This window comes from Hesperophylax consimilis, chromosome 22 (genome assembly GCF_061612785.1).
Source record: "Hesperophylax consimilis isolate HC1 chromosome 22, BYU_Hcon_1.0, whole genome shotgun sequence".
NCBI classification, from domain to species: Eukaryota; Metazoa; Arthropoda; class Insecta; order Trichoptera; family Limnephilidae; genus Hesperophylax; species Hesperophylax consimilis.
The window spans coordinates 8,617,381-8,641,605 of record NC_142857.1 but is presented as its reverse complement, the minus strand read 5'-3'; the positions used below and the strand labels follow the sequence as shown (position 1 = coordinate 8,641,605).

Genomic DNA, 24,225 nt, shown 5'->3' with positions numbered 1-24,225 from the left:
CATCCAAATAGGATTTGGCTGAAGTGATAGCGCTGTTCACTCATTTTAGTCAGTTCCTGGGGAAAACCTCAAATTATAATATTTAATTATTGAAGACAATATTAGCGATTCTTAATGGAAAATTTAAGAATCACTTATATTGAATTTAGAATGTCCTAGATGTATCTTTTTCTGTTTCAAATTTTCACTGGTATTTAAGAATGCCTAATATTGTCTTCAATATTCAACAGCATTTTTTGCTTTCTGTTCTTAAGTAAACAAAGGGTTAAATATATTATATTTTTCTGCCTTCTGCCCATAATTATCATGGAGATGGATAGCTGACCCCAGGCCATTGTTTGGTGTGGATGGGAATTATTATAGGTGGCGTTTGTAATTAACAAAGGTACTGTTGTTGTTTCATTGTACTGTGTGTCAATAATGGCCTGGATTCCTAACTGTTCACTGCAAACCAGAACATGACTGAATTGTGACAATTATTATTATGTATTTTTTATACTTTCTTTTTTTAAATACAGTTCATTCTTGATGAGCTGAAAACAATGACTTACCTACTGTATTCTAAAATCGTACTGCCGTATATTTTTATTCCCAACTGCTCCCAATCATCTGGAGCCAGTGGAAATATTGCATCCCCGATTGGGGTAAGATGTGAGGCCGATGGTAGCGAGGAGGGGAAAGAGATGTGGAAGAGGTAGGTGAATAAGGGGAGGGGATGGTGAGGAAGTACATGGCTACTCAGATCTGATCGCCAAACACGGCTAAAGCCATTTCTAGCAATATGTCAATTCTGAGTGGTGTTTGTTTACTAAGGCGATATTGACATTATCTAAGTTCCAAGAAAATAACGTACGGTGGGTACGTAATAAAAAAGTATGATAAGTTGAATAATAATTCACAGGTAAAGAATTACGTAAAGTATAGTTGTCATTTACAGACTTGTGTCAAGAATAAGTTCATAAATGTCTTGTCTTTATGTCATACTTATTTATTTATTATCTCCTTAACCCCCCAGTCCTCTGGCATATTCTGTCAGAATTCTGGTAGGTCACAATATTTAGGTTTCCCAACAAAATCCAAATATATCGAATATTTCTGAACAAGTCCAAAACTAAAAACTGTTTTTGAAAGGTGATGAAATACGCATTATTATAATTAAACGCATAATTTATGAAATATTAAAATTTTTAATGGCTCAGTTTACATTTTTTTAAAGTAAAATTACTGACGAATGAAAAAATAAATAAAAATACATGTTGTTAGACAAATGTATTACTAACGTTATCGTCATCACACTTCTCTGTCGTTTCATATAAAAAAGGGTTAAATAATTTTTTTCAAATTGCTGTCGGAACTTTTGGTTTCATAGAGGTCAACATTTTAATTTTTTTTTTATTATTTTCTTGATTTGAATATAAAGCGAATAAAGCATATTGAAACGATATGCAGCAGGGCTTTGAGAATGCTTGGATTTGTGCTATGTAACTCCAGGCATTTCTGCAGCTCTGCCGTGGTTCGCTTGCTATATTTTAGCCTAGTACGTAGCATTTTGGAAATCGGCTCATTAATATAGGAACCCGAGGATGCTATATACACTTTAATGGTGGAGAAAGTACAAAAAAAGTTTCTACGTTATCTTTATCTTAGAGACTTCGGGTACTATCCCTATTTATACCCATCAGCCTTCCTTTCCGGAATGCTGGGTATCGATAGTCTTGTCAACAAGCGGAAAGCTGTGTTGCTGATGATGGTCTATAACTTGTTGAACGGTCACATCAACAATCCAGAAATTTTAAATAAAATTTTATTTTACGTCCCTGATAACTTAGCAAGAGCGCGTAGACACAAACCATTCATTCTTCCGAGATGTAGGACTAACTTACCATTAGCAATGCCCCTCGGAAGAATGATAGTCCTTCTAAACTCACTAGCCTCTGACATCGACATTTTCCACCTGAGCATTAATAAATTTAAATCGCTAATTAGGCAATTATGATTGTGTATTTGTATGATGTATCTTTGTTATTGGAATTTTTTATTCTGTAAATATGCATTTAAAATATAAATAAATAAAATATAAATGTTTCAAAGCTCCACATCTCATGATGAAAATTACACTGCGGGCTTAAAAGTAGTTGCGTTGAGTTAAATATTCTAAATGGAAAAAGATGTGCAAATTTCATGATTTAGTAAATTTTACAAATCAGCTTTATGGTTGAGATGTATTTATAAATAATGCTGTAATAATCTTTTTCCATAAGCTATCAAAATTGCTTAGTTTTTAACATTACAAATTTCGTTGTTAACTAACCGACATTTCCTTGCAGTAGTAAGCAAAAAGGATGGACTGTCAAACAACTGTCTTAGTACACACTCCTTGCTTCATTCACATTCATACATATTCTTCTGTAATTCTGACACTGGCATGGCCCGACTCAAGTATTTGATTCACCAACTTGGTCATACCATTCAAATTCACATCATATTTTCGATGTTAATTGGTTAAGGCCCCATAGTAAGCGTTCAAAGATGGTTTAAAAGGATGATATGTAAATACAAATGTTAAAGGAAGCGCGCTCATATTAAAAAACGATAATAATTAAGCAAAAATGGTGAAAATATTTAATATAACAAGACTCGTTTGAAATAGAGTGAAAATCTCTCGACAAATGCTTTAGTTGCATTTAAGGCGAAGTTTAATGCTAAATCACTATTTTGATTAATCTTTTAACGAATTGGTGTACATTACCAATGCCAAAAAATATGCTTTAGATAGATTAAAGGTTTTCCTATCGTTACGCTTGAGTAGCATACAAATAAAAAAATAAATTACTCAATAAAAAATATAAATGTAAACTACTAACAAAAAATTTTTTCAATAGAAATGTATGAACGCGTAAAGGAAACAACTTTAAAAAAATACAGTATTATAGCTAAGATTATCTGTGACATTTTCACTTGATTAACTTTTTTGCTTTCTCATAAAATTATTTACAAAATAAATAAAAACCAATTTTGCACTTGAAATGGAACGTTTCTAGACTCCGTTTGTCAATCGATTTTAATGCCTATTACCTACAATATAAGGTATACCAAAAATATACACATTTTTGGCTTGTAGCTTCCTCTTAAAGATACACTGTAAATTTTTTCATGCCTATAACATATTAAATAACATAAAATAAGTATTTTTAATAATTTTCGGAGCTTAATTTACGATTTTTTTCTATCGAGGGAATTTCATATAATCGTTTCGGCATAACAAATGTTTAGATATTAATTACTTCAAAGAATAACACCTTTTTTTTTGCAACTTAAAAACTTTAGAGTTAACGAGAAATTTGTTATAAATCGGTAGAAATTGGGTACGCGGGGGCCTAAAACCACAACTCATTATTGTAAACAATACAATGTTAATTTAATGTGAGCCATACGGCACATTTGCATACATTATCAAATATAACTGTGCATTTGCCGGTTTTGTTTGTAAATTTTGTGGGTAATTGAATTATTTTAAATGCATTATATTCTGATTCCACTCTTGTGAGCATTTAGCTCATATGGTAATGGGGAGAACATTATGTTTGTGGCATAATGGATTAAATCAGATGCCCTGTGTCATAACAAACTGTGCCATACCGGAATTGAATGAAGGAAACAAAAGATTGATTCTACTCTAAATAAGATAAAAATTTAGAAATTTTAACAAAATCAATTCTGTTTTTACACGATTTTGTCCTTTATTTATTAACCTCTTAAATGCCAACGCATAATGTAGCTCCGATTCGGAATGGTCACGTTCTCAATGTATTTTGAGCCTTAAAGTATGTTTGTACAGTATTCAAATAAATGTTATTCGATTGGCAAATGAATAATACTATGTTTAAAATATTTTGCTTCTCGTTTGTCACATGTCTGTCAATTTGAAAAAATAAGTAATATGCTGTCGCCGATATCTGAGTTCGCTGCCATTGCTGTCAAAGCTGTCTAGCTATGAAACTTAGTTATAAGCCAAAAGTAATAAGTCTAAGTGGTAGGAATAAATTAAATGCATTAATTATGTTGTTAAACGCCCTTAACCTCTCAGACAAAGACTTTTATTTACTATGTGTTCCTTTGAGAACTGTCAAAACGTGATAATTTTTGTGTTATTTACGAGTTTTGCTAAAAGCTTCATAACTCACGTTTTGGGAAACGTAGCCTCATTCTAAACAATGTTTTGGAAAGATTATGAAATCCACTATCGCATTGTGTTGTTATACGTAAATATTTGCGTTTCTAAATATATATTTTATGAAAACGTCAAAAATATGTAAAAATCGCTTACCATTATTTCAAAGCCTGGAAAAATGTACTTTTTTCTGAGTATCATAAAGAAATAACACTTTATATATTGAAGAAATATAATTAAAAACTATTAGTCACCTCAAAATATTAACCGTCCAAACTAAAATATTTTTAATAAATTATTTAGAAACGCAATAAATTACGAACGAACAAGATGACAGATTCAATCGGCTTAGATAATGCAGTTCTACGTTCCATAGATATTGTTGAATACAGACGCGTAGCGTTATTCATTATCGATACTCTGTTTTTTAAATCATGGCAATCCGTATACTAGTGATGGAAATAAATCGATTTTTGTAAAATCTCACGCGTTTACGTGAAAAGACGTTCTAATGTCTTGACCGCTATTATCATATTTACGTCTTTTGACGTTCTAATGTTTATTTATTTATTTATTTATTATTTATTAACGCCGATTATAGCGGCTTTTACAAAAGAATAACATTTTTTTTTACTTATTATAAATACAGAATATACATATAAAAAAAAAAAAAAATACAAAATACATAAAAGAGAACAATAGAAATGGTTATTATAAATACAATGCAACAATGTGTATATATAAATATATAAACAATTAATTTACAATAAATCCCGGATAAACTAATACTTTAAAACTGTATTTGGTTATATTCAATTAGATAAGCGCTGACATACAGTTTTAATTAAGTGGTGTTTGTATGAGGATAAACTAGCAATGTTTGTTCTGAGTGGTTAAGGTGATTTCCTCACAAAAATGGCGCTATACAAATAATCAAATCATTATTATTATGAGAGAGAAATAAATCATTTCTCTAAATACATGAAGCTATTATACAAGTGGTTCCATGTTTTGTCTATGGTTAGACTGTCCATTTCCTTTTCATTCAATCTCATCTTTGCACAATTCACATACTTACTCCTCACATTATCGTTTTGCAGTTTTTCTATTTTGACTCTTGTTGGATTTGTATGAATGTGAATGAGGCAAGGAGTGTGTGCCAAGACCGAGTTGTTTGGCGATCCGTCCTCTCTGCCTACCCCTACGGCGAAATGGCGTGATGGTTAGTTAGTTATTATAAAGTGAGTAATTACAAAACATTTGCACGGCGTCCGGTTTCTAGCGATTTGTTTGCTGAAATCCGACTTAAGTCCCTGCATTCTGAATTTCTACCGACATAACATACTTTCCTTGAAAAGTTTTCCCATACTAAGGGTCTTAGTAATAAACTTTATTTAAAATTTTACACAACCGTTTACCGAATGCTACATATACATACGTGAGCTGAACCTCAACTTATGGGAAAGGAACGAGACAACCGCAAACGGCGCGAAACGCTGATTGCAGTTGCTTTGTTTCTTTTCTGTAATTCGTGACTTGGTTTGCATTTTGGTTTGTAAATGTATTTGTACCATTCGATAATCGATCTTCAGATGCAGAGTTGAAAAAGTAATTATATGAAATTCCATTGTTAGAAAAAACCATAAAGTATGTTCTGAAAATTATAAAAATACATATTTGGTTCTGTTATTTAACTTGTTATAGGTATGAAAAAATTCACAGTGTTTCTTTAAATGTATTGAATGAAAATAAAATAATTTGTCTACACCACTATTTAATCAAAAAAGATCAATAATGAAGAATCAAAATCAATATTATTTTATTTTCATATAATAATAATTGCAAAGTAATTTTGCATGTATTTATGACTACCATGATATGGGCATGAACCCAGTATGGTAGTCTAGAGAATACAAATAAATTGTAATATGTAAAAAAAAAACATTAAGTTTATAAAAAAATATCATTGTCTTTTATAATATGATACATCGAAGTTTGCATCGAGAGCTGGGAACCGTGGGCTTTTAGTACTGTTTAAGTGTGTCTCTGAGGCCAAGAGAGGTGAGGGTTATTTTGATTATCTCCATTATTCCTTGACTTTTAATGAGCAAGTGTTTGAGTTCCTCACCCAATTATCCCGTATTTCAATTTGACATATAGCATTAATTTTATCATGGTGTTTATTCTCTTCCTAACATGGCTCTATTTTAAAAGTGGGTACTTCTTCCACACCGTTAATTAAAAATTTGATCTCATTAATTGATTGCCCCCTTTTTCATTGTTTCAAGTAGAATATTATATAAAATTGCTTTATTGGCTCAATTACCACATTTCATAGTGATAATACTTTAACACTAGAACGACCGGGTACTGCTCCATACCTATAAAGACTGCGACCGTCATATTGACATGTGAGTGTAATTTTTGAAATAATATAAAATATGGAATGAAATTGCTTACTTTATTTAATTAGATACATATTTGGTAGAATATAATTTACAAAAACACAAACGAAACGAATATTCGGCGACTTGAAATATGTGCGCGGAGATCAACATGAGATAGAATACGAACAACTGACACCAAAGGACAGTGACCAATCAACGTACAGTTGGTTGAGTTCGAATGATATGCGATTCTGAAAGAAAGAGGCAGACAGATTAGTACTCTCATTTTGCGAGGTGGAATGGGTATTTTGTAAACTTGTAGAGAAGAGGTTCAGGTAAACAAACTTAGCTTAATGGACCCTAACCGTCACACTGACAGCGGCGGTCTTTGTAGGTATAAATACTAAAAGCAATTAAAGAGAAGGTCAATGGAAAAATACCAAAATGATGAAACTATCTTTTTAATTAATTATAAATTTTAATATTCATAATTACAAACACTAAATATTCTTCATCTTGATGCTCACCACTCTTCTAGACACAAGCGCCAGCTTCTATGGAAGAGGAACATTAAAAAAATCAAAAGCAGTGAAAACTAATTGTATGAATTATTTTAATTAAAATTATTGATTTATACTCTGTAAATTGATTAATTATGTGATTAAAACTTATTTTAAAAAAATCGTTATATTTCAAAAAGTAAATAGATATGTACCTGTTTTTTTTTCATCATAGTCGTTAAATCAAGAATCATGAAAAGTAAAAAGAAAGCAAATGAATACAATAAACTTTAAGCCAAATATCGTCACATTACATCGGGCAGCCATCTACGGTCTTTCTAGTGTTAACAAACTCATGATGCTCATTCCGCAATAGGTTATTAAATTACGATACATAATGAAGGCATTTTAATTTACGAATAAATTGTCTATAACGATTTAAAATGTGGCATTATTAGTTTACCGCTAAAATGACATGTACATTTTTGTTTGTGAATATGCCGTTTTGACGGTAGTCCGTCTTATCAGCCAGTAACGTTTTCTATGTCATAATAACTTTGTAGCGACTTGGAACCATTTCGGAACGTACGGTTTTAATGAAAATATTAAATTTTTTAGTACCATGATCAGAATCAGAAAAATTAACTTGTAATCTCCCAAACTTTTTAACTGTATTTATAGTTTGTGAAAATACACTATTGTTTTTCAAAATATTATTTTGAGTGTCTACCACTCTGGAAACTACTAATATAAAGTACAGGGTTTTCCAATAAGAGGTGTTATTTTGATATTCAATCGTAAAAGATCAATGGTTTCGTTGCTTGTGTGGCACGTAGCGCCGTCTTGTTGAAAGTAAACGCTGTACAGATCAATACCATCCAATTCCGGCCATAAAAAATCATTAATCATCTCTCGATAGCGCAATCAATTCACCGTAACTGTTGCTCCAGCCTCATTTTCGAAAAAGTAAGGTCCAATGACTCCGCCGGACCATAAACCGCACCAAACAGTCACACGTTGAGGATAGAGAGGCTTTTCAACAATAACTCTTGGGTTTTCCAAGCCCCAGATGCGACAATTTTGCTTGTTGACGAAGCCACCGAGGTGGAAATGGGCCTCATCACTCAAGATGATTTGCATTTGATTCACTCAAGTGAATTTTAATAATTTAAATGCGTTGTTGAAGCGTGTATCGTTCCATTTTTATTAATGGCGTAGTTTCTACTTGTCAAATGTCAAAAAATGACAGCTTCAAAAGTAACATCTACCGAAATAGCGGGCTATTCAAAATAACACCTCTTATTGGAAAACCCTGTATAATATAGCATTATATTTCATAGCTCATGTAAGAAATGATATTGCAAGCTGAAAATAGTCACAATAGACCTAAACTTAGAAACTGAATTTAAAGTGAGACATATCTATATTTTTGTGAATGTGAATTGTTATTTGTGTGAATACTGCACAAGAGTCCCAACTGCCTAGAGCCTGTGAGACTGTGGTATCCCATACTGGGGTATTTTGTGAGGCTGAAGGTAGTGAGGAGGGGAAGGCGGGGAAGTACCTAGCTATTCAGAACTGGTCACCAAACACAGCTAAAGCCATTTCAAGCGACGTTTCAATTCTGAATGGTGGTAATACACTAGGGCGATACTGAGAGTATCTTCCACTCTGGAACATGCCACAAATATACTTTATATTATTTTAAATGTATAAATTGTGAAATAACACAAATCAATCAAATAAAATTTACTTGCACACGCCGGGATTTGAACCCGCGACCTTCGGATTGCTAGTCGAGAGCCTTATTCCTCGATGGTTGATATAGACAAAAAAGGCTACAAGCGTTCAACAAATAAAAAGGTGTATACAGTTTTTCTGTTTTATAGTTGAGAAAGTAGATAAACACAATCAAACCAGCAAGATTACTCCTTTTATTTAAAACTGAAATACCACTATAATAATAACCCAAGGTGTAAAATTGCCACTTGTACAGAACAGTAAAAAATGTACAGTTGAAAAGCATTCTGGTTAGAGCCCGTTCATGCGTTTTAAATGCCATTTCCCCGTCCAATGGACCTTGACAGTGATCCGTCTCACAGACCCACTGCAAAATAAAAATATTTATACCATAAACAGTAAATTCTTTTGGTGTTTTAAATCTATCTGCGTGAATCACTTTTCTCAAAATTAATTTTTATGGCTTGTTTTTTTAATAAAAATACATTTCGGTATTTTTATGGTTTTTTTCTACTTAACTGACCTAAAAATACCATCAGGTTGATCTAAAAAGCCTATTTTCAGAGTACAATGCTTTCTTTTGTCGTCTGGTTTTATTTTTAAAATGAATTGTTGCCAAACAGCTAAAACTAAATTTAAAACATGGCCAATTATACAGAAGAGTGATAAAACATTGCTATTATTTAGACAAAATGTAACATTTTTCCAGACACACTCACTTACCAATAGGATGCATAATTTAGGCAACGAGTTTGGGGGTACATTTATAGAATTAAGCCTAATCTATACCAGCAATTTGCAGAATCCTACAAATTATAGTAGCGTAGGTAATGTAGTTTTAATGATTTGACTTACAATAAAACTTTTAGTATTATTTTCTATAGCTCATTATTTTATATTCTGTTCTTATAATCTATAGAACAGCCCAGTTGGACGTGAAAGCATTTTTATGTTTTATTAAAATGTGAATACCATACAAGAGTCCCAACTACTCCCAACTCTCAAGGGGGCTAGGGAGTCTATGGCATCCCCTGTTGAGGTATATTGTGAGGCAGTAGAAAGTGGGAAAGGGAAGGAGATGGATTAGAGAAACGTTTTCAGATCTGGTCACCACAGGTGGCTAAAGCCATTTCAAGCTAAGTTTGGGTTCTGATTGCTGGTCTCTCACCAGGGCCATACTGAGAACGTCTACTACTCTTCATAGTCCAACAGCCACTATTAATGCCACTTCTTCAATTTTAATTGATATTTTTACAGTAATGTTAGTCAATTTTAATTGATATTTTGATATCTGTAAAGTTTTACACAAAAGTAAAATACCTGCATAATACCTAACTTTAGCCCACTGATGTCAGTTAGTCACTTTCAGCTATCATAAGTAAAGTACATTAGCCACTCGAGCGATACAAAATACCTGCATAATACCTAACTTTAGCCCACTGATGTCAGTTGGTTACTTTCAGCTATCATAAGTAAAGTCCATTAGCCACTCGAGCGATACAAAATGCCTGCATAATACCTAACTTTAGCCAACTGATGTCAGTTGGTCACTTTCAGCTATCATAAGTAAGGTCCATTAGCCACACGAGCGATACAAAATGCCTGCATAATACCTAACTTTAGCCAACTGATGTCAGTTGGTCACTTTCAGCTATCATAAGTAAGGTCCATTAGCCACTCGAGCGATACAAAATGCCTGCATAATACCTAACTTTAGCCAACTGATGTCAGTTGGTCACTTTCAGCTATCATAAGTAAGGTCCATTAGCCACTCGAGCGATACAAAATGCCTGCATAATACCTAACTTTAGCCAACTGATGTCAGTTGGTCACTTTCAGCTATCATAAGTAAGGGCCATTAGCCACTCGAGCGATACAAAATGCCTGCACAATACCTAACTTTAGCCAACTGATGTCAGTTGGTCACTTTCAGCTATCATAAGTAAGGGCCATTAGCCACTCGAGCGATACAAAATGCCTGCATAATACCTAACTTTAGCCAACTGATGTCAGTTGGTCACTTTCAGCTATCATAAGTAAGGTCCATTAGCCACTCGAGCGATACAAAATGCCTGCATAATACCTAATTTTAGCCAACTGATGTCAGTTGGTCACTTTCAGCTATCATAAGTAAGGTCCATTAGCCACTCGAGCGATACAAAATAAATGCCTAGCAATGGAGATTTCCGGGCATTCAGTTTTCGATACGGCCGCGCCATTAAAAAAATCGTAATATCGAAACATGTACCGCTTACAGTGGTAATTGAATGAATCCAATCCATTGAATTCACCTCCATTTCATCCCATATTTGTGGGTTTTATAATTGAACTGTTTGCTGGAATTTAGAAATAAATTCTAAAAAATGGTCCTCTAAAATATTAGAAGATTTCAAAAGAATATCAAAGAATTTATTTCTTTGAAAACACCTTTTAATTATTTTTTCGTGTAGGGTATTTAATCAGGTTTAGATAGAAATAATATAACAAGTGTATATGTTCATATAAATATATTTTTTTGACAATTGACTCCCAAATGAGAGATTTTTTGTTTTATTTTATAAAATATTAGCTTTTCTGGGAAAATGTCTTACAAAATAAACAGTAAAAATAAAGTTTTTTTTCTGATATTTGAGCAAAAATCTTTCAAGGTAATTTTCACACGATTCTGCAAATTTTTGGCCACTGTTCAAGGGTATCTGAGAATTTTCTGATCCAGTGTTCCAGAGGTTAAGAGGAACAATGCAATTTACAAATGTTTGCAAAGTAGGCTTTGTAGGCACATTCACTATTGTGTGTTCTAACTATAAACATGGGACCGCCTTTAAAAAAAAACCAGTCTGTGAAACATGTCACTCTCATGCTGCCAACATCAACTATAACAAGTGTTTTACTCGAGATCAATTCTGCTAGTTCCTCAGAGCAGGCTCTATTGTAATACCTATGAAACAGGTGGAGATTGATCTGTTGCATGATTAATCATGGAAACCGCCCTTCTCTGCAGAGTTGAGCAGGTTATGCAAGTATTTTCGCCCAGAGTTGCCTACCTAATTCTATTATCCAACACAATAGAGATCTCTTTAACGTGATTGTTTTGTTTCAGACGTCCAAACCTTGGACACGATGCAGGCCCTCTGTCTGCCTCTGGGCGCCTCGGTCTCCCTCCTCGTCATGTTCTTCTTCTTCGATTCCATGCAGACTCTGTTTGCCATCTGCACTGCTGGTGAGTATTACATATTATCAACCAAACCCTGAACACGATGTAGGCCTTTTGCCTGCCTCTGGTCTCTTCGGTCTCCCTCCTCGTCATGTTCTTCTTCTTCGACTCCATGCAGAATCTGTTTGCCATCTCCATTGCTGGTGAGTATTACATATTATCAACCAAATCCTGGATACGATGCTGGCCCCCTGTCTGCCTCTGGGCGCCTCGGTCTCCCTCCTCATCATGTTTTTTTTTTGATTCCATGCAGATTATGTTTGCCATCTGCACAGCTGGTGAGTAATACATATTATCGAAACTTATAGTTTGGTTGAGAATCTAGATTGAGTATCTTAATTGTCAGACTCAAGGAAGCGATAAGAAATCAAACAATGCTCAAAGAAAAAAGTGAAAAGCACTGACCGAACCAAAACAGAAAAGGAAGCAAAACTAATTAATTATTGCCTTCTTTGTTCCGCTGGGTTCAATTTCAATCATGCCGGTTAATAATAAATTGTTTGTCTAACTTTTTTTTGTATTTGAAGTAGTCACATTTTTTATGGAATTATTCGCACAGTTTCAGAAATCTTTTGCATTATGGCATATGTTAACCCATTGGCATCCGAATTGTTTGGCTAAAAAATTGGCCTTCACATCCGAATTAATTTTGTACCAAAAGTTTTAAGTGCAGTGGTGTACTAAATCTTACATAACTTTTAAACTGAACATGCAAACGAAACAATCTTTTTTAATTTACTTGTGCATTGAATCAAGGTATGTAAAAAATGTATGCATTGTTTAGAAAAAAATAATAATATGATTAAAAGAGGATATGAAAATTTTTTTTTTTCAAAAACCAATTTTTTTTCTTCATTTTTTATAATTGGATTAAGGAAAGTTGTACATTAATCATACTTATTACCATAGTATATATTTTTTGCCATTTGGGCTCTTGTTAGCCGCCCACCATGCGTTTTACGAACAAGCTTGTCAATTCCCGAACCACACGCCATTTTGAAAAAAATCAATGAAGCTGAAATATAACAAAATTTCAATCGTAAATACCAGGAAAAAATTGTATCAACGGAGTCCTGCCAATTACTACGAAATAAATGTTTAATTATCTATAAGACTTTAAGTTTCTAAGTTTGATTTTAAGACACATCGCCGTACACACTCCGGGACGGCGTCGTTTGAGGCCAATGGGTTAATGATGTATCATATTAATATATTAAAACATTTCTTTAATATTGGTGACAAACTTTGATACGTTTGTCATTCACCTCATAAAAGTTATTTAGTGTTTACAAACTTGATACAAGATGGTGATGTGATGATTTTTGATTATTTATCACGCTAATATTTTTGCTTTTTGATAAACTACAATGAAACTGACATTAACTTTCGACTTAATGCCTCAGCTTATATGCAAACTAATCTTAACTCTTTCCCTGCGGGAGACGCACGCCTGCGACGCACTGTACATGCCCTGTACGCGGGAGGCAAATCTGTGCGACGCAAAGTTTCTTCGGCGTTATGGGTATGAAACATGCTTGAACACGGTAAAACTTATACTCCTAAAAAATCTCACATCTTTACACTACTGACATCTTACGATATTTATCCATAATACGTATCCTAATCATGGATACAAAGATTTGAAGGGATCTTCCAACTCAGAGCGAAAAATGAATCAGTTTGAATTCTTCCCGCGTCTTTACACACGTTATTGCGCAGGCGCATTTTATAAGATTCTGAAACAGAGACGCTCGCCGTGTAGATTACATTGTTTTATCGAATTATTGTTTGCTTTTTCGTGGATATGAACTATTTTAATTACAGTGTACATTCATCTGATTTATCATATTTTAAAATAAGTTCAGTTACATACATTCATTCAAACTATTGAAGAAATATAAAATTTCGTCAGTGTTAGATTATTTTCAAATAAAGATACGTGGTTAAAACTTTTTTTTAGTGAAAAATCAAGTGTAAAGTTGTACAAGTTTGACTTTTTATAATTTTTGAAAGTATTTTTATTGCTAAAATACAAAATGTCGGGTCGTGGTCTTAATGACGAAGAAATATTTGGTGCTACTTTAGAAATAGATTCAGATTTTGAAATTAGTGACAGTGACGTCGATAATAATTGCGAAGCTGCTGAAATACATGAAAGCCATGATTCTGCCGTTATGCGTTGAGAACTGTTTAAAAATTTATCACGATAAAAAAATATATTAAGTGATACATATTAACGGTGATATAATAACAGAAAAATCATTTCATTATTTTTGTAAATTTAAGTGTAGTTATTTTTTATTATATGAACCTTTTTAAGTGTGTCAATATTTCATGTATCCAGTCAAACGCGACATCGAACCCATAAATCAAGCACTTACATCGCACCACAGTTGAAGAGCTCTACTCCGGTATGTTTATGCATGTGTATCGTTATCCTTGAAATATTAACATGGCCGCCCGGGTATACCGTATCAGTTACGTTATGAATATATACTTCGAATTTTTATCAAGTCCCATTGATGTTCGGATTGTTTATTTATACTTGAAAAGATAATTCAAGACATAAGCGACATATTTTTTAAAACAAATTTTAAAAAATTTATGACGCATAGAAAAGGTTAACTAACTAATTATCTAACCATTTCCCCGCACAAGTAGGCAGAGAGGACGGACCGTCAAACAACTCGGTCTTGGCACACACTTCTTGCCTCATTCACATTCATACATCGTCTCATACATACTCTTCTGTTATTCCGACTCTTGACATGGTCCGACTCAAGTATCTGGTTCACTTGATTGTGCCATGTCTTCCTAGGGCACCCACGACTTCTTCTATACTGACTGACAAGTCACCACAACTTATCAATAAATCTTCCTTTGCATTCCTGCCATAGCGTATGTTGTTCTGGCATTCTTACAGACTCTGCTCTACACGCACATCTTGATAATTCGTTATAACATATCAAATAATGTCCGCTTTACCAATATATTTCACGAAACTCTTGCTTTTACATTACTTATTAACCCCTGGGGTCTTTTGACACTTTGTCATCAAGTTACTTTATTTAGAAATATTGCCGGTAGACATTAATCAAAGAGATTTGCTGGTTTTTAATGAATCCCAAAATGAAATAATGTTTTTGAAAGCAGATGAAAGTCTCTTCCAGATTATAATATTACTAAATATATAAATTTAGATTTTAAAAAATAGAGGAATGTTTTTTACAATTGCTTTGTCGCTTACGGATTGTTTTTTTTCTTGTAATCTAACCTTATACGAAACTCAAAAAAACATTTTTATTACACTAATATATTATAAAGGTTATTGCCACTTCACTTTTGTTAGTTTCATATAAAATAATTTTAAAAAAATTTGCAAACTTTAACAAATCTTTCGCAACATTAGCAGTGACTTTTTGGAAAATTATTTGGAAGTGTTGTAGAAGCAGTCCTTCTACAGTGTTTTTGTAAACTTTTAAATGCAAATACAAAGCGTGGTATTGTCACTTTTGAACACTGTTTAAATCATATATCTCACAGTAATACAAAAGAAGTTACAACAACTTTACAAGTCTGTATCGGCTTGTGCCGTAAAGTACACAAAAATACTGCTATTTGTGCCTTTTTGTACTAAAAGGCACAAAAATCATTCTTTGTATTCCAGTAGCAGCTAGCAATGTTATTCTGACATTCTTGCTGACTCCGTTCTATCTGACTTTGGTATATTATTGTGCATCTCACAAAGCTTTTTCATTCAATGAGTTGCTACAATATGCTAAATCTATTTAGAGTGTGTGTTGTCCTCCTAGCATTACTGCTGACTCCGCATTACCAAACATACATGTTACTTTTCTATCCTAGTTATTGCAAATGATCAAATGTTTGTTTGCATTCCAGTGATAGCGTGCGTGGCGCTGGCATTCCTGCTGACGCCGCTGTGTCAGTACATCTGCGGCGGCGGTGCGGGAGCATCCCGGGTCTCCTGCGGCTGCTGCGGTCGCTACAGCGCCGCGGAACTGGCGGCATTCGGACTGTCGTTGGCCATTGTGACTGTATGGATACTAACTGGACACTGGCTTCTTATGGACGGTAACGCCACCCTCAAATGATTTAGAAGCTTCAGATCAGAAAAAACTGATGTGATACTCTTGTAACAGTTCTAATTGCCCGTAGAACTATGACATCCTCGTTTTGGAGAATGTTGCAAGGCTAAATGAAGTGGGGAAGGCAACAGGGCGGTTGGGAAGTATCTGACTATAGAGATTTGGACACTTTCAAGTTAATTTTCAAGTTCTGTAAAAGATTTTTCAAGTTCTGTCATGAATTCAGTTCTGTCAAGCTACTAGTCTATAATGATATAATAACAGAACTTGAATAAGACTTTCACGGAACCCGAAAATGAACGTTGAAATTTGATGAATTGTTCAAATTCTCCGAAACAACCTGTCCTTAAAGTAACTATATGCACACCGCTTGTAGACCCAATGTAATATCTCCCTCCCGCTCATAAGCAACTCCATGTAACTGGAAGAGTGGGTACAATGGAGTCGGTTGCAGGACCAACCTAAGGTGGCCTTCCATCAAGGAGAAGTGCGAGTATCTTTCACTCTCTTTAGTGTACATTGTTTTGAGATTTTCACGACCAAAAGTATTATAGTAATTTATTTTTGGGGTATTATGCCGTGTTGCGCTAACTCCTTACAGTGTGCATCTTGCCACATCTGTTCTAATGATGGACACTGTAATGCTGTCCGAAACGTTGGCTAAAGAAGGAGGTAGAGCAACACGGCATAATACCCCAAAAATAAATTACTATAAACAGCATTGTTTTTCTTAAAATAATATTATCAAATCAGAGTTGCTTAAATACAACCATGTACAATACAATATGAACCTAATTAAACAGAATGAAAAACTTTATTTAAAATGAAACCACTCTCAAATTACTAATAGAATCTAAAACTGACCGATGACAAAGTGTACAGATGATGTACTTATTATTATCTAAAAAGAAACAATTACAGAGCAGATTCTCATGTTTGAGAACCAAATGTGATTATGTTTAATCTGCGACAGATCTTGATATGTGCACTCTAATTCACCTGACACTTTCTCCTCTCGCAATAAAGATTGCTTTTGATAACCTTCAGTAAAATAGATTATTCTGAGAATGTCACTTGTCTTCCATACATTCTGTTCTCAGGCTATCAAATAATGTCAAAAGTGAACTCATCTTTCATGACAATTCATAAATTAATCTATCGATGCCGTAAAAACCGAATTGGAAACTGTGATGCCAGAATTCTCGTTAGCCCATTCCACCACTAATAATGTGACTTAATTTGTTAATTAAAAACACTTTTTAATTATTTCAACTTTTATTTCAAAGAAACCTTAACACTAAACTTCACATTAAATTAAAACGGTACAACATAGAAATATATATTTTTTTGTTATTTGGATATTTGTTTAATCTTTCAGTTTTGGAAGGGTATGGTATTTTTTTAAACGTTCTTCAAAAAATTGAAAACGTGCCCATTGTACAGCCTGTAATGGTAAAGGCCATGCTCCTCGAGATGCTTTCCCTCGCCTCTTGTATGGTGGTAGCGTAATATTCTCTAAAATGCTTTCCGCAATACCTATCCTATATGTTGTCGCTATATGTCAACCTTTGCACATATGAAATGCATAGGTATTATATAAGGCCATGTCGGCCAAATAATATATACTTTTTTGTATCCCTTGGATTACCTCCGCATTAGTGGAAAGGAAGCCAAGCACTGGTCATTTCTGTCGACTCCACCCATCCCACGATTATAATCGATGACTTGGGTTTTAGAATAGAATTCCCAGTTTTGTAGTAAACTTTAGGTAGTTTTGTAGATTTTTTATGCGTAAAATGATTACGCAAAGACAGGCTTAGTGCTTTAATACCATAATATAGTTGACTGGCGGTTCGTCGGCTTCGTGTGTCAATGGGTTAAAAACTTATTTTTTTAATAGACGGGACGCTGACACTACTTTTCGAATTGACCCCTCGTTACGAAGAGGAAGTTTAACTTTATCTACCTGGCTGCATATATGACTGTGATCCATCGGGAACTATCGACGTACATGTTGCATATATTTATGAAGTTTCACTAAAACACACACTTCCTTACTAAAATGCATGGTGTAAATATTACACAGTGCGTAAGGTCAGAACAGTAAAAAACTTGACTTGACTGACAAACTATGGCGTTTGTTTGGTTAAAACGGTCGAATTAACCGCCACGGTTCTTCGTTGCGGACGTGTTTTAACCGCTCCGGTTTGTTTAATCCTTTCAGAAGGTTTCCCTTGTTAAGAGATCGCTGAAAATTGTTCAGCATCCGTGTTTTATATAGTGCTTACCTTCTTATTTCACGAAATGCGCGTAACTTCTACCGTTTAGCCGGAATTTGCAATTATTATAGCATTTTAAACCGATTAAATTTTGAAAGTGAAGCTAGAACAAAGATTTCTCAATGCAGTCGAAGATTTTATACCTGACTCAAGTGTCAAGTGGTGTTGGGATTTACGGGACCTTTTCAACCGAGGATGTCTGCATGGAGGACAGATAAGCCATATTTTGTTTAAAGTTTTTGTCTTTGTTTTTATTTTCTGTTTTTGTTTATGTATTTTGTTACAGATGACACTCATAAACTTCACTTTGACTTTGGTTCAAGATTTTGCTTATGATAGCCTGCGATAAGCGAGCCCTAAGGGTCTGAGACAGAGGTGTGAAATCGTCGGATCACGACAATAGAAAGAATGTATTGGAGCCAAGAAGGAGTCTGAAAGGGTCGAGAGGATGCTCTAGGTGGCATGAAAGGCTGGGAGGTGACTGGAGAGACTAAGGTAAACTAGGATGAGGTGATTTTGCACAGCGGTGCTGCCAAGGTCTGTTATCTATGTGAGGATATTGTGTCGGCGCTCTTTATTGGCAGCAGACACATGTCAGCGCTATATTAGCGGCGGACACATGCCTGAACGGATGACGAGCCTCGTGCTGGCACAGTTGGTGGACGGGTTAGTCTCTCTCCCTGCAGCAGCTGGTACAGTTCCTTCGCTACCTAGGACTCTTGCAGCAGAGTCTCCATCTTCTGTCTTCGTCGAGCGTCACAGCGGTGCTGCCAAGGTTTGTTGTCTATGTGAGGATGTTGTGTCAGCGCTCTTTATTGGCAGCAGACACATGTCAGCGCTATATTGGCGGCAGACACATGCCTGAACGGATGACGAACCTCGTGCTGGCACAGTTGGTCTAAATAACAAATGTAGATCCTAGGAAATAAATTGTACAGCGCCCTTGAGGTGATTTTTCACAAAAACGGCGCTATACAAATTATCCAATTATTATTATTATTATTATTATTAAACCAGGCTTCAGGTACGGCTTAACCACACCAACATTGAACGGGCGTGTAATAATTTAATTGGTAAGATGGTTGATATGTACATTTTGTCAAAAAGTGCTGTGTGGTGGTATAGATTACATTGAAAAGGACGTCAATTATAATTTTTTTCTATCCATATAAATGTTACATGATTTTCGTCTGCCAAACTCAAAAACTAGGTTTAGTCATTGAAAAAGTTAATGAAATAATGTTAAAAGACCTTGAAAGAAAGGGGAAATAGAGTCCTTTGGCGATGCACCAAGTCGTGTAACATTCGGAATCGGGCCACTAACAATAACAATCCTTATGTATATGGCAATAAGGTTGAAATTCCCGTCTAACACCAGCCCCCTGTTTTGATTAATGCAAAAAAAAATGCATCACCTAAAAATGTTTTATTTTATATTGTGAAGTTCAGGCTCAAATATTATATGGTTTTCTGAAGAACTTCTGCCACATTATACAATAAACCCATTACCAAAAAAAGATTTGTAAGTAGTAGATTTTACACTTTATAGCAGTTTTTGTAGATCTGATACTTTTTATGAAATGTATGTCATTATTTCTGAAAATGTCCGATTGTTTCAAAGGCCAAGAGATGTGTACTCGCATTATTTAATTGAAGCATCTTTAATATTTCTAAGTGATCAAACTTTCAAACCAAAAACACATTATTTTTGAAAATGACGCTATATAAATTAGCCAAATATTATTATTGTAACTGGTAATTTTCTATTTTCATGTGAACGGATGTTGCACCTAACTCCCATCATATTATATTGACTTTTTTCTCATTGTCTGTGGTTTCGCTATCAGTTCTTTATTGCAGAAACCTAACCTCTGTCGATGATGTGCGATACTTTAATCGTTACTGTAATGTATGGTACTGGATTAACCTTTTTTTCTTTACTTGTAGCTATGGGCATGGGCCTCTGTGTGACCTTCATCGCCTTTGTCCGCCTCCCCTCGCTGAAGGTGTCCACGCTGCTGCTGACCGGCCTGCTGCTCTACGATGTCTTCTGGGTCTTCTTCTCCTCCTACATCTTCACCACCAACGTGATGGTCAAGGTGGCTACAAGGTTTGTAGATGATTGATTACCAACAAACCAAGGGCCACTTGTTTTACAGAATTTAAAAAATTCATCAAATTTCAAAGTTAATTTCGAATTGTGTGAAAGTTCTATTCAAGTTCTGTTATTATTTCATATATGCCGGTTGTTTCACAGATCTGAAATAACAACAAAACTTTAATAGAATTTTAACAGAACTTGAAAATTAACTTTAAGAATCGTGCTCGGGTTTAAAAAGTGAATTTTGTTAGTCAAAATCTTCAAAGTTTCCAAAAAAGAGGACAAGCTGTCCTCAATCTTCTTCTAATGGTTGAAGAGTGATTGTGACTACAAAGAGAGGGGTGAGATCAAAACTGGGATAGTGCGGGGTACCCAAGTTTTCGCACATTTCGGAGCACCTCCGAAATCTTCACTGGCTGAAGTGTCCTGAAAGGATCCAGTACAAGCTATGCTGGATGGTGTTTAAAGCTATCAACGAAATGGCGCCACCGTATATTACTGAGCTATGCATTCCGGAAAATACTGGTCTAAGGCAGTCAAGTCTTAGATCAGCGACATCATCTGCAATTGGAAGGTTGAAAGAGCCTAAGCGAAATCCGAACACTAAGTTGTCGACGATTGATTTTATTCATTAATTTCATTCATTTAACATATATATCCAGCTAACAATAAAACACCCTAATATAATGGAACTTCCTTCTTCTTCTGGCGTTAGTAAGATTAGATTGTTAATATTAATTTTAGTTGTAAGTTGCTAAATATGTAAATACTCGTATATATGTCGTTAAGATAGTAGTTATAGGCCTTAGTCGTAAGTCACTAGATATAAGTCTTAGAGATAAGTCAGTAGTTCTAGTATTAAGAAATATATTTGTACAGCGCCCTTGAGGTGATTTCTCACGAAAAAGGCGCTATATAAATTAGCCAAATATTATTATTAATAAAATATTAGTGGGACTTTTCTACAATGTACTCTGGTATTTGAATAACTCCGCAGTCCCCATTTACTTTGTGGCATGTCATTTTTCAGTGCTCTTTTTTTATACCACCCAACGTCTCCACAATTCAACCTAAAACGATCACTACTGTTTTATCAACATAAACCTTTTGTTTCCAGGCCGGCAGAGAACCCAGTGAACGTGGTGGCACGCCGCCTGCAGCTGGGCGGCATGGCGGGGCGGGCAGGCGAGGTGGTGCCCAAACTGTCGCTGCCTGCCAAGCTGGTATTCCCCTCCATGCACCATCAGGGACACTTCAGCATGCTGGGTGATTAATCTTCACTTTTGAAAATTGCAATTGATTTGTCGAGAATTCAAACTATCCGCTATAAGTTTCAGTACATAATCGACTGTATTTTGATAAAACCCTTCAAGCCACATTTTTTGGAAATGCTATTTTTCTGTGGTTTCGGGTAGGATAGTCTTCAAAGTACGACATGGTAAAGTAATTTTTGCTGATAAGATATTTTTAATACTAAAAATTTAATTTATGCACACAAATTACTCAACCCTCAAATATTTCATATTTATAAATACAATTGTATTACTTCACATAAATTTTTGAAATAAAATAACCATTTTCATATAAACTAAGAGTTGTTAGTGAGTTTTATGAATCTGTAAATATTCATTTTTACGTGTAAAGTTTTCGTTTTGTGGCTTACCAAACAACAGTCGAATAATGAATTTATGCCGCCGTTCTTATTATTTGGTGGTGTAATGGTCAGCATCGTTGCCTTCTAAATATTTGATAGCGGTTTAGCTCTCGGTCGTGGCAATTTTTTTTATCTTGTGACACAGTTCCCCAATCCCCAAAGATGACATAGGCCCTGAGGGAAATTATTTTCTTCAGGGCCTCCTGTGTGGAGTTGATATAAAAAAAATAAAAGTTAGCTAGCACTGCGCTAGTAAATAATACTAATTTTGGCAAACTTTGTAGGTTTGGGAGATATCGTGATGCCTGGATTATTGCTGTGTTTTGTGCTGCGCTACGATGCTTACAAGAAGGCTTCTCTGGTTTGTGAAGTCGGCAGTGTTCCTGGTCCAAGATCTATGGTAAGTTACTTTCTGTCTTCGTTCTGGGCATCTTTAATGTACCTAATTACTCTCTAGACTGTATGGGATAGAAACCTGAACACTAAAGCAAGATTTCAAATGGAAGCTGGGTGCTTTTGAAATCTCTAAATAGTATAAAATACACTTGCTATCCGCGTCTGTCTGTTTGTGCGCTTAGTTCTTCCAAACTACGCAACGTATTTTGATAGTGTTTTCATTATCATTTAGAGAATTTCTTCTGGAAGACTTTTATATATAATACATGTTTATTATATTTATAGAAAGTAGAGAGAAGTCGATGTTTATCCTACAATTACAACCTCAAAACTTTACTCTAAATGATTAACAACCCCGAACAATGTCAGGTACACGTCAGCTAGTGTAGATATAACAAGTAAACCCTTAATATCTGTAGAAACAGGATGATCAATGCAGAGGTTCTTTAGTAAATTACAAAAAGTGCAAAACAACAAAAACTCCATACACTTGGCCATTTTTCATGATTTTTTTGCTAACATATAAAACTAATGGATAAAAAATTTTGGTGTGATAAATCATTTTAACAATATTTGCACTTAATTTTTGATTTTAATTTCTCCACACTCAAATTCTTTCAGATTTTAAATTTTTCTCTTCATCTCTGCACACACGTTCTTCCTATTTAGTATTTTTTGTTATTATTACTCACACCTACATCATTTTAAGAACCCACGTAATAGATACATTTACTATGTATAATTTAATATTTAGTACTTAATAACTTGTAGTATAATGTACTGTAATATAATGAAATGTCAAAATAAATACAGGGAATTGGCAGGAAGTGATATTCCAAAGGAAGATAGATGCATCACCTCATGACTTTGAAACATAGTGGCAGATACGAGCCAGGACTATCCTTGTGATAGATAGGCAAAGTAGCAGGTACCAGAAGAAGAAAGTCCTCCTTCCACAGGCCCTTCCTTCTTCAATCATTATTAAATTCTTTGTAGCGGTGGCTGTCATATATCCTGACATTCTTTGTCTACTGTTTTGTTCCAAGCGTTGATCTAAAGCATGTGCATTGTTACAAAATGTCTGACACAAGTGACACCACGTTTAAAGTCTCAACAACGCGACTGGCGACAACCTCGCCTGGCTGGTCGCAGGAGACTGGCGTCGCTGACGAGTTTACAAAATGCCAGCAGCGTGTGCCTGTTTACGAACCTCCACGCAGATGCATAGCGGAAGTCGCCAAGATACTCGAATCATCGATTATCGGAGACTTGCATATGCCTGTGGAAGAAATGCCATAGAAGACTAAACTCAATTTAATCTTTATCTTGTTGTATTGTTGTGTTGTCAGTATATTATATGTATATTCCTGTATAGGGCTCCCGTTTAACCTACTTCCACTGCTCCCTGCTGGGCTACTTCCTGGGCCTGCTAACGGCCACCGTCAGCTCGGAGGTGTTCAAGGCGGCCCAGCCGGCGCTTCTGTACCTGGTGCCCTTCACGCTTCTGCCGCTCCTCACAATGGCTTATGTCAAGGTAACCAACCACCCTCACACTGTTATCTTACTATTCTATATTATTATTCCTTTATAAGTCATCTTTTAGTGTTCCCAACTCCTATCTAATAAAATAAAAGAAAATTGGAAAAAAGATATCTTTTTTGGGAAGAATTCGCCAAA

The 24,225-nt window shown here is 34.8% G+C and overlaps 1 protein-coding gene across 1 annotated transcript in view; it reads left to right on the top strand.

Annotated features, from left to right (window-relative positions):
* The window catches only part of SppL (signal peptide peptidase-like protein), a 64,204-nt gene that overhangs the window by 27,293 nt on the left and 12,686 nt on the right, over positions 1-24,225 (top strand). Inside the window, exons 5-10 of the mRNA XM_089645501.1 lie at positions 11,899-12,018; positions 15,913-16,104; positions 20,345-20,507; positions 21,616-21,764; positions 22,437-22,552; positions 23,924-24,082. Of these exons, the coding sequence (XP_089501627.1) occupies positions 11,899-12,018; positions 15,913-16,104; positions 20,345-20,507; positions 21,616-21,764; positions 22,437-22,552; positions 23,924-24,082 (899 nt within the window). The remainder of the gene's footprint in view (positions 1-11,898; positions 12,019-15,912; positions 16,105-20,344; positions 20,508-21,615; positions 21,765-22,436; positions 22,553-23,923; positions 24,083-24,225) is intronic.